A 12,360-nucleotide genomic window follows, 5' to 3' on the forward strand; every position below is an offset into this window, starting at 1 on the left:
TTGAACACAGAGCTCTCTGCTGACATCATGACCACAGTGCTCTCTGCTGACATCTCTGTCCATTTTAGGAACTGTCCAGAGCAGCATATGTCAGCTATGGGGATTTTCTCCTACTCTACGACAGTTCTTAAAAATGGACAGAGGTGTCAGCAGAGAGCCCTGTGGTTGTGATGTCAGCAGAGAGCTCTGGGTTCCAAAAAGAAAAGCATTTCCTCTGTAGTATTCAGCAGCTAATAAGTACTGGAAGGATTAAGATTTTGTAGTAGAAGTAATTGACAAATCTGTTTAACCACGCACTGGCATCACGAATACAAGGGGTTAATGCCATCTGCCCCTAGGGTAACAACATCTTCCCTCATCACACCCCGTTACCACAGTATAATAGGGTCTCTGTATACATTTAGATTTATGTTTTTACGTCTTCGAATGCTTCTTACTATATATCTTTGTGTGTCTCCAGCTGTTGCAAAACTACAACTCCCAGCATGCCCGGACAGCCAACGGCTGTCCGGGCATGCTGGGAGTTGTAGTTTTGCAACAGCTGGAGGCACACTGTTTGGGAAACATTGAAATATAAATACACACATATCTATCTATCTATATACAGGGCTCAAGTCCTGCAAAAACGCGTGGTAACTGAGTTCCTTCACTTTTTCCACACCAGGAACACTGTTCCCATTAGCAGGAGTCCTGCAGAAACAGCCTTAGGCTAGGTTCAGACTACGGAATCTCCGGGCAGAAAATTTCCCGCCCGGGGATTCCGAGTTCCGCCTGCGCCGACTTGAATTAGTCGGCGCTAGGACCGCGCCGACACTGCAGTCTCCTATAGACTGCTATGTGTTCCGCTCGGATTTCCGCCTGAAGAAAGAGCACCGCCTTTCTTCAGGCGGAAATTTTCTAGCGGATTTTCAAAGCGGATTTTCCGCTTCACAAATTCACGAAGTGTCAATTTGTCAACGGAAAACCATTCACCACACTAGACATTTTAGCAAGCGGAATTTCTGACGGAAATTTTACGTCTGAATTTCTGTCGGAAATTCCGTAGTCTGAACCTAGCCTTAATGTGGAAGAGTTCCCATATTTTTTTTTTCTCCAGGACTGGACCCCGTGTATATATATATATATATATATATATATATATATATATACACATACATTTTATATTACACTATTTATTTCGTCTTTTATAACAGTTTATTATTAAAGTAACTAACATGCGGCTGTAGTCACAGACAGCTGCTGCTGACAGGACTACAACCCCCACGAGAGACAGGAGGACTACACCCCCCAGCAGTGACAGCACAGCAGCCGTCACATCCTCACAGTCCCCGGGCACACAGCAACCAGCGGCGCGTGGTTCATTCCTTGTGCCTCTCCAGCTCACTCCCCCCCCCTATAACGTGAGAAGTTGGTACGCTCCGTGCTGGAAGAATCATGGCGATAGATGGTAAGTAGGCCAATAACCGTCCGCTGATCGGCTCATTACCAAGTGATTAGGGGGGTTCCGAGCCCCTGCGGTCACCACAGCGGGGGGGGGGTAACCCCGTGCCCTATAGGCTGTGTGTTCCCCTGTGTGCCCCGGTCGCCGCTGATGCTGTATACAGTGTGCAGGGTACCTGTGCTCAGTGTGTGTTTACTGGGCATCCCCCTGTGCCCACTGCCTGGGTGATGTGACTGCTGCCAGGGACATGGCTGCCAATGGCTCCTATAGGTAGTATGGGCATTACACATGTCACTTGGACTACTAGGCTGTTGTTTGGGGGCACAATGTGATTTTTTTTTGCATTTTTTTATTATTTATTTCATTATTTTAATTGGTTCCCTTTTTTTAATTGGCGCAAATTTACTCTTGGTCACCGGCGGCCCTTGGCTGCAAAAAGTTGCCGGGTCTTTGTGGTCGCTGGTGTCATTTTAGGGGGGGTTATTGGGACATTTTTTTTTTTTTTTGAGTCGCCTTCATTTTTTGGATGTCATTAGAATTGGGAATTTACCACCTTGAGGGGTCGGCTTGCGAAATATTTGGCAAAAGCAGATATTGTGGTGCCCCCTCCCACACACCATAGATGTAAGGCAATTGTCAACCGATCCCATTAGTTTAGTGCAATCTGCGGCGAATCTAATGGGGTCAACATGGTTGTCTCTGCAAAGGCTAAGGCAGTGTCTCCCAACTGAAGTGCCTCCTGCTGTTGCAAAACTACAACTCCCAGCATGCCTGGACAGCCTTCGGCTGTCCAGGCATGCTGGGAGTTGTAGTTTTGCAACAGCAGGAGGCACTCCAGTTGGGAAATAGTAATATATAACAAATATGTACATATTTTATACAGCATTCACTAAGGCTGCATTCACACCACGTTTTTGCAATACAGTTCCCGTATCAGGTTTCCGATAAAAAACGGATTCCTCAAAACCGGACTAAACTGTATCAAAAAGTGTGTACAAATTCCAACCCGTATACGGTTTGAAAAATGATGTCCGGTTGCATCGGTTTTATAAGAAAAAAAACAGATATATTTTTAACTTTTCACTCCATTTTGAATAAAGTTTCACTTGTTTGACTGAAATTCCAAGAAAAAAAAAAAGTAAAAAAAACGTATGGTGCAAACCGGATGGAATCGTACGCACATACGGTTATGTACGGTGCCCATTGACTCCCATGTTAAAAAAAAAAAAAAAAAAAAAAACGTATACGGTTTAATACGGTTTTTCACCCGGACCAAAAAACGTGGTAGACTACGGTTTTTGGTACGGGTAAAAAAAAAAAACGGACAAAACCGTATTAGGCTGGGTTCACACCATGTTTTTCAAATACGGTAACCGTATACGGTTTTCCACAAAAAAATGTATTCGACCGTATCCGAAACCGTATGCATAGAGAATGCATTGTAAACCGTATTCCAAATGTTGTGTACGGTTGCATCCGTTTTGCCTCGGATACGGTTTTGCCGATTTTTCAACCGTAGGCAAAAACGCTGTCGACCACGTTTTTGGCTCCGGTTGGAAAACCGTATGCGGTTCTTTTAACATTGTTTTCTATGAGAACCGTACACAGAATTTCAGAATACGGTTGCACACGGTTTTTCTAATCCGTTTTTGGAGTTGACACATGCGCAGATTGGAATTTCAATAGAACAATAATAACTTTATTAAATTGCTTGAAAACTAATTCCAACAAAATAGCAAAACCGTTGGCAAAAACCGATGCAAACGGATAGAACCGTACGGGGAAAAAACGTATACGTTTTCATTTGGAGTCATACGGTTGCATACGGTTTTTGCCATACGTTTTTTAGCCGAAAACCGTATTTGAAAAACGTGGTGTGAACCCAGCCTAAGGCTGCATTCACACCAGGTTTTTGCAATAAAGTTCCCGTATCAGGTTTTTGATGAAAAACGGATTCCTCAAAACCTGACTAAACTGTATCAAAACGTGTGTATAAATTTCAACTAGTACACAGTTGAAAACCATATATGGTTTGAAAAATGATGTCCGGTTGCATCCGTTTTTTAAGAAAAAAACGTATAAGTTTTTAACTTTTCACTGCATTTTGAATAAAGTTTCACTTATTGGATTGAAATTCCAAGAAAAAAACTGTGCAAGGTAAAAAAACGTATGGTGAAAACCGGATGGAATCGTACGCACATCCAGTTCTCTACGGTTCCCATTGACTCCCATGTTAAAAAAAAAACGTATACGGTTTAATACCGTTTTTCACCCGGACCAAAAAACGCGGTAGTCTACGGTTTTGGGTACGGGTAAAAAAAAACAGACAAAACCGTATAAGACGCAAAACGGACTAAACCCGATCATGCGTTTGACATATGGTTTACAATGTTGAGTCAATGCAAACGGTTTTCTATACGGTTCCATACGGCTTTGAACCGTATACGGGATATGTATAGCAAAAACGGGGTGTGAATGCACCCTAACGTTGCAGATCCTCTAAGGTTTTGTTCACACGTAGCAGATGTGTTGCAGTTTTTTAATTCCCTTTAGAAGTCATAGGGGTACTCCACTGGAAAACATTATTATTATTTTTTTTAAAGGGGTACTCCACCAAAGGATAGGGGATAAGATGTCTGATCACGGGGTCCCGCTGCTGGGGACCCCCTCAATATAGCATGCGGCACCCACCTGTTTCTGCTCCGGAAGCGCTGGAGGGTCTGGGTCTCGACCACGGGAATGGAAGTTTGTGACATCACGCCCCGTCCCCTCAATGTAAGTCTATGGGAGGGGGCGTGTCTAGGGGTGGAGCACCCCTTTAAATCAACTGGTACCAAAAAGTTAAACAGATTTGTAAATTACTTCTATTAAAAAATCTTAATCCTTCCAGTACTTATCAGCTGCTGTTATGATCCACAGGAAGTTCTTTTCTTTTTGAATTTCCTTTCCAGTCTGACCACAGTGTTCTCTGCTGACACCTCTGTCCATTTTAGGAACTGTCCAGAGTAGGAGCAAATCCCCATAGCAAACCTCTCCTGCTCTGGACAGTTTCTAAAATGGACAGAGGTGTCGGCAGAGAGCACTGTGGTCAGACAGAAAGGAAATTCAAAAAGAAAAGAACTTCCTCTGGAGCATACAGCAGCTGATCAGTACTGGAAGGATTACGATTTTTAAATAGAAGTCATTTACAAATCTGTTTAACTTTCTGACACCAGTTGATAAAAAAAAATATCTTTTCCAGCGGAGTACCCCTTTAATAACTTGCTGATCGGTACGGGTCCAACCATTGGGACCTGCACTGATCCCGAGATGTTCTCTGCATGCAGGTGCGGCCTTCGCTCCATTCATTCTCTATGGGACTTCCTTGCTGATAGGAGAAAACTTTTGATCTTGACATAACCTTTTGCGGTTTTCAAGATTAGAAGCATTTGGTCGCTTTTTTTTTTTCCGTCCCAAAAACAGCGCCACCCTTGTCCTAAGGTTGTCTGTGGTATTGCAGCTCAGCCCCATTCATGTCAATGTAGCTGAGCTGCAATACTGAACACAAGTATGAGAGTATGGCACCCATTTTTTCTTCCTAGCTCTGGAAACCCCTTTTGGCTGGTCCTATGGTATACAGAAAGGTGATGTAAGGATACGGTATATGTAGGTGTCATTGGTATGGAGCGTGCGGGGTGACGGAAACAGGACTTTTCCTATTATCCATCTTAGGGTGCATGTGAAAACCGTATGGAACCGTATTGGAAACCGTATGCCAAAAGATGCATCAGGTTGTGTCCGTTTTGCATCCTCTACGGTTTTGTCAGTTTTTTTTTTCCCGTACCCAAAACCGTAGCCTACCACGGTTTTTGGTCCGGTTGAAAAACTGTATTAAACCGTATATGTTTTTTTTTTTTTTTAACATGGGAGTCAATGGGAACCCTAGAGAACTGTATGTGCGTACGGTTCCATCCGGTTTTCACCATACGTTTTTTTACCTTGCACAGTTTTTTTCTTGGAATTTCAATCAAACAAGTGAAACTTTATTCAAAATGGAGTGAAAAGTTAAAAACGTACACGTTTTTTTCTTAAAAAACGGATGCAACCGGACATCATTTTTCAAACCATATATGGTTTATAACTGTGTACGAGTTGAAATTTGTACACACGTTTTGATACAGTTTAGTCCGGTTTTGAGGAATCAGTTTTTCATCAAAAACCTGATACGGGAACTGTATTGCAAAAACGTGGTGTGAATGCAGCCTTACACTGGAGCCACTATGGCAAGGGTGTCCAACCTGCAACCCTCCAGCTGTTGCAAAACTACAACTCCCAGAATGCCCGGACAGCCGTTGTCTGTCCGGGCATGCTGGGAGTTGTAGTTTTGCAACAGCTGGAGGGCCGCAGGTTGGACACCACAGCACTATGCTCATCACTGTTTGCTGCCGCTGATCCTAGAAGTAAGAAATGTATCATTGCATGTAATATCCGATTTGCAATGTGTAGTTGCATTGTGATTCCTATTGGGGGCGTTGTGTGCAGCATCTGTTCCTCTGACTGGCCTGGGTGACATCCATATGCCCTACAAAATATGAAAACTACAACTCCCACCAGGCTGAAGCATGCTGGGAGCTGTAGTTGCCGATGCTGCAAAGTCCTGCAACGCTGTATGTCAGTGTTTCCCAACCAGGTTGCTTCCAGCTGTTGCAAATCTAAAACTCCTAGCATGCTTGGAAGGCCAAAAGTCTGTCCGGACATTCTGGGAGTTGTAGTTGTGCAACAACTTGGGGCACCCTAGTTGGGAAACACTGCATTATGTGTTATACATATCTGTGGTGCTGAATGGACAGCTCCTAAGCTTCATATACACAGGAATCTACATGAGGCCCAAAGATACATCCACTTCATTATCAGTTATTCTGTATATAATGTTTATTTGTATAATATCAATATATATATATATATATATATATATATATATATATATATATATATATGTTATATCAATGTAAGTATGTCTGAATGGCTGGTGATAACTATAGTAAAGTTAAATCAACCCTAGTCTCATGCAAGTCTATGGAACTTCTGGTACATCTCCTGATCATGTTACTCTCGGACTGCAGAGATTGCCCAAGACTTTTAACCCCTTAAGGGCCCAGCCCATTTTGACCTTAAAGGGGTATTCCAGGAATGTTTTTTTATTTGACTATGCTACAGAGGCTGTAAAGTTAGTGTAGTTCATAACATATTGTCTGTACCTGTGTGTGACAGTTTTCTCACAATTCTTCTGTGATTTTCACCCCAATATTTAGTTTTACCAGCATACAAAATGACTGTTGTCTCAGATTTTTCCCAGGTTGCAATGCGGCCAAGACCGGACTCACTGGTCAGCTGATGACAGGGAGCCTGTCTGCTTCAATGGGTGGAGCGGTCGCTTGGTGGGAGAGAGATCAATCTGCAACTAATGCAACAGCTGTAGGCACCCTGATTGAAAACCACAGGTCTTTTGAATGGATGCAGCTCATTTATGTTTCAATGGGTGGGGTGGCTGATGTGTGGGAGGGAGGAAAATGGAATTATGGGATTTGTAGTCAAAAAAAGAAAAATCAAACAGGAAATACCAGTTCACAAAAAGCTAGCCACAGTGTTATGGTAATCTCACAACATAGCCATTTAGCCCCAAGACAAGGGCAGATCCTTCCTAAGTATGTCCATTACTGTCTGCCAGGTACGTACTAAAATCACCTTATGGTGGAGAACCTCTTTAAAGGGGTACTCCGCCCCTGGCATCTTATCCCCTATCCAAAGGATAGGGGATAAGATGTTAGATCGCCACGGTCCCGCTGCTGGGGACCCCGGGGATCGCTGCTGCGGCACCCCGCCATCATTACTGCACAGAGCGAGTTTGCTCTGTGCGTAATGACGGCGATACAGGGGCCGGAGCAGCGTGACATCATGACTCCACCCCTCATGACATCAAGGCCCGTCCCCTTAATGCAAGTCTATGGCTGGGGGCGTGACGACCGCCACGCCCCCTTCCCATAGACTTTTATTGACGGGGGCGGGCCGAGACGTCATGAGGGGCAGAGCCGTGACGTAACGATGCTCCGGCCCCTGTATTGCCCGTCATTACGTGCAGAGCGATCTCGCTCTGCGCAGTAATGATAGTGGGGTGCTGCAGCAGCGATCCCCGGGGTCCCCAGCAGTGGGACCCCTTTAAGGACCAGGCCAATTTAATTTTTGCATTTTCGTTTTTTCCTTTGCCCCTTCTATAATTCATAACTCTTTTATATTTTCATCCCCAGACCCATATGAGTGCTTGATTTTTGTTTGACCAATTGTACTTTGTAATGAAACCTCTCATTTTACCATAAAATGTACGGTGAACCCAAAAAATATTTTTTTTTGTAAGGAATGTAAGACTCACGGCAGTGGACTGTAGCACTCAGGGTAGAAGTGGATCCGCTGGACCAGTGTGGTAGATAACGTGGGCCATGCCAGGGAGCGGAGTCTAAGGTGCCGCTGGTTTTCACCAGAGCCCGCCGCAAAGCAGGATGGTCTTGCTGCTGCGGGCGACAACCAGGTCGCTGCCCCTGGCATGACTCATCCACACAGGCGGCTAAAGAGTTTCAAGGCAAAGGAGGGATCCAGCTAGTCGTGGTCAGAATAGCGGAAGGTCAGGGCTAGCGGCACAGGTGCGTGGAAAGGAATGTGGCAGGAGATCAAAGGCAGGTGGCACAGGAGCAAGGAGCAACCCTAGGAGGCGGGGGCACACGCGCCAGCGCTGATGGAGTACGGTCAGGACAGCAGAGGGCAGAGGTGAGTGACGAGCTGGGATTCGCATGCGGGCGCGTCCCGCGATGCGAATCCCGGACCTGCCGGCTGGGGAGGAAAATGCTCACGGCCGGCGTGTCTGGCCGGAGTGCAGGAGGTTACAAAGAAATTTTAATCCCAATTTTGTAAAAACCACAATTTTGTACATTTTGGAGGGTTTTATTTTCACACAGTACACATTAATTTAAAAATTACATATTTTCTTTATTCTGTGGGTCAATACGATAAAAATGATATCCATGGTTACATACTTTTCTGTTATTGTGCTGCTTTTAAAAAATATTACACTTTTTGTACAAAATCAGCATGTTTAAAATCGCCCTATTTTGACCAACTATAACTTTTTTCATTTTTTTGCATATGGGGCGGTATGATGGCTCATTGTTTGCGCTGTGATCTGTATTTTTTATTGATACCACATTTGCATATATGAAACTTTTAAATCACTTTTTATAAAAAAAAATTTAAATAAATTGTGACAAAAAGAGAAGCAATTTTGGACATTTTATTTTTATTTTTTACGTTCACGCCATGAATCGTACGGGATCATTAACATTATATTTTGATAGTTCGGATATTTGAGTGAGGGGACTTTTATTTTTTAAAATATTTTTTAACTTTTATTTTTTAACACTTTTTATGTTACCATAGGGGACTATCTATAGCAATCATTTGATTGCTAATACTGTTCAGTGCTATGCATAGAGCATAGTAATGATCAGTGTTATCAGCGATCTTCCGCTCTGGTCTGCTCGATCTCAGACCAGAAGATCTGGGAGACGGAAGGAGGCAGGTGAAGGGAACCGATCATCCATTTAAACATGCACATTGCCGCAGATGCCGTGATCTGTGTTGATCACGGCATCTGAGGGGTTGATGGTGCACATCAGCGCGATCGATGATGTCCGCCATTACTGGTGGGTCCCCGGCTGCTGATAGCAGCTGGGACCTGCAATGCATGATGCGAGCACCGATCTGATGCTTGCGGTCATGTGCAAGACATAAATGTACCACGGACGTAAATGTACGTCCTGGTGCGGAGGTACTTCGCGCACCAGGTCGTACATTTATGTCTGTGGCCGTTAAGGGGTTAAACATCCTGTCGCCAGTAGATATGAGGATGGGATATGAGGTGGAGATATAAGGATGAGATATGAGGTTGGGATATGAGGTTGGGATATAAGGACAGTATATTCGGTCACGATATGAGGACAGGATATGAGGATGGGATATGAGGTTGGGAAATGAGAACAGGGTATGAGGTCCAGATATGAGGATGAGATATGAGGAGGGTATGTGAGGTCGGAATATGAAGACGAGATATGAGGACTGGTTGTAAGTTTGAAATATGAGGTCGGGATATGAGGACAGGATATAAGGTTGAGATATAAGGATGAGATATGAGGATGGGATATAAGGTCAGAATATAAGGTCAAGTTATAAGGATGAGATATAAAGATGAGATATGAGGAGGGGATATGAGGACAGGATAGGAGGTCAGAGTATAACTTCGAGATATAAGGATGAGATATGAGGATGGGATATGAGAATTGAATATTAGGACAGGATATGAGGTTGGGATATAAGGACAGGATATAAGGTCAGAATATAAGGTGGAGATATAAGGATGAGATATGAGGATTGAATATTAGGACAGGATATAAGGTCAGAATATAAGGTGGAGATATAAGGATTGAATATTAGGACAGGATATGAGGTCAGAATATAAGGTGGAGATATGAGGATGAGATATGAGGATGGGATATGAGGATTGAATATTAGGACAGGATATAAGGTCAGAATATAAGGTGGAGATATGAGGATGAGATATGAGGACAAGAGCGTCATTGTTGCTTTTCCTCTCTCACAAGGTTCAAGTAGGAAGACCGGGCTAAACAGGGTTCTCTGCCAGTAGGCAATAAATATCTGACCACACTAACTCATACAATTTCTTAAGGTTTCATCATACATGTTCATCTAGGGCAATGTTCCCCAACCTTTGGCTCTTTAGCTGTTGCAGAACTAGAACAACAGCAACAACATCTTTGGAGGCATAGGTTAGGGAGCAGTGCTCTAAGGCATTCTGCTTGCTATGAGCATTCACATGGCTCTCTATGGATCTGCTCATGCATATCAGACTGGTTTACAGAAAGCAAATAAACACACAATGTCTCTGGGGAACTATGGGAAGGTAAAGTAATGTGATACTGTATGTTCTCATTGTACACGTGGCCTGTAAGTGCTGATCTGAGGTACAGCAGGGGGATGGGTTGTCTGCTTACATCTCCTCTATATGGCCAGGTATATAGGATAATGTGTGTTCAGGTATCACAAGTCACTAAGGACTAAAGATTAAAGGGGTATTCCAGGCAAAAACTTTTTTTTATATATATCAACTGGCTCCAGAAAGTTAAACAGATTTGTAAATTACTTCTATTAAAAAATCTTAATCCTTCCAATAGTTATTAGCTTCTGAAGTTGAGTTGTTGTTTTCTGTCTAACTGCTCTCTGATGACTCACGTCCCGGGAGCTGTCCAGCTCCTATGGGGATATTTTCCCATCAGGCAAGGGATATTCTCCCATCATGCACAGCTCCCGGGACGTGACATCATCATTGAGCAGTTAGACAGAAAACTTCAGAAGCTAATAACTATTGGAAGGATTAAGATTTTTTAATAGAAGTAATTTACAAATCTGTTTAACTTTCCGGAGCCAGTTGATATATAAAAAAAAAGTTTTTGCCTGGAATACCCCTTTAAGGGTTTATTCACATGCACAGTATCCTGTGCACAGTAAATGGGCACTGCCACTTTAGAAAAAGTATTTTTGACATGTCCTATAGAACAGTTTTAATCCCTATGGCAGTGGTTCTCAACCTTTTCCACAACTGTACCCCCAAAGGGTGAAAGTATGTCCGCGGGTACCCCTCATGAACTTGATTTGGTGGGATCTTCAGCAATCCACGGTGGGAAAATCTGGCAGTAAATTTGAAACCAGTCAACTATCGGCAAGAGCAAAGATCCGACCAGAGGACCTTCCCCTATTCTCTAATAGGGTATATGGAATTGGATTTTCTAAAGTGGACAACCCCCTTAAGAGTTTAGATAGGTGGCAGTGTTAACACCACCTAGAATTCTGGTCTCCAAACTGTGGACCTCCAGCTGTTGCAAAACTACAACTCCCAACATTCTGGGAGTTGTAGTTTTGCAACATCTGGAGGTCCACAGGTTGGGGACCACTAACCTAGAACCTGTTCACTGTCCTAACATTTCTACTTTTGTACTATTGTCTTTTTCCTTAAATTAACAATACTAGGGCTTTATTTCTTACCATACATTGTGTCGTTCCTCTGTTATTTCTACTGGAAATAAATTCATAAATTGACAACTGGGTGTGACCATTCGCCCTGTAAATAGGGGTTGCCTGTAGGGAGATTTATCAAAACCTGTCCAGAGGAAAAGTTGCTGAGTTGCCCCTAGCAACCAATTAGATCGCTTCTTTCATTTTGCAGAGGCCTTGTTAAAAGTGAAAGAAGCGATCTGATTGGTTGCTATGGGCAACTCAGCAACTTTTCCTCTGGACAGGTTTTGATAAATCTTCCCATTATGACACTTAAATTGCATAAAGTTTTCATTGCCAGCTCTTTTGTTCCCACATTATGGTTATCTATTCAGCTGTCAGCCTTGTGGCAGCCTGAGTTGGCTGATACCATAGAATAATAGCATGTGCACCGCTCTTAAAGCGTACCTGTCGTTTCATGTGACTATTCAGGATAAGCTGCCCTGTGTGTATACATGAGGAGCAGCCCTATTTCTTGCCAATATATAACTTGGATTTAGTATTTTTCAGCAGATTTCTGCTCTGCAGGCTTAATTTATAATTTGCAGTTCTCCCAGAGCGGAGCTCCCTTCTCCCTCCTCTATAAACTTGTATGGCTTGTCTTGCAGACACAGGACAAAGCTGAGCTGATTTTCAGAGTGGAATACACTCTCACAGAAGAGGAGGCAGAGGGAAGAAGCTTGATAACAGGAGAAGCATTTTTGTCTAATAAGATATATTACAAAGTTTCTTATATTCACTTGTACTATTGATCTATGCAGCGTTTG

The 12,360-nt window shown here is 43.2% G+C and overlaps 1 protein-coding gene across 1 annotated transcript in view; it reads left to right on the plus strand.

The window, feature by feature from the left end:
- Positions 1–1,337: 1,337 nt before the first annotated feature.
- The window catches only part of SYT14 (synaptotagmin 14), a 180,257-nt gene continuing 169,234 nt past the window's right edge, over positions 1,338–12,360 (plus strand). The window contains exon 1 of the mRNA XM_056568204.1: positions 1,338–1,447. Coding sequence (XP_056424179.1) covers positions 1,435–1,447 — 13 coding nt within the window. The 5' untranslated portion in view covers positions 1,338–1,434. The remainder of the gene's footprint in view (positions 1,448–12,360) is intronic.

This window comes from Hyla sarda, chromosome 3 (assembly GCF_029499605.1).
Source record: "Hyla sarda isolate aHylSar1 chromosome 3, aHylSar1.hap1, whole genome shotgun sequence".
Taxonomy (NCBI): domain Eukaryota; kingdom Metazoa; phylum Chordata; class Amphibia; order Anura; family Hylidae; genus Hyla; species Hyla sarda.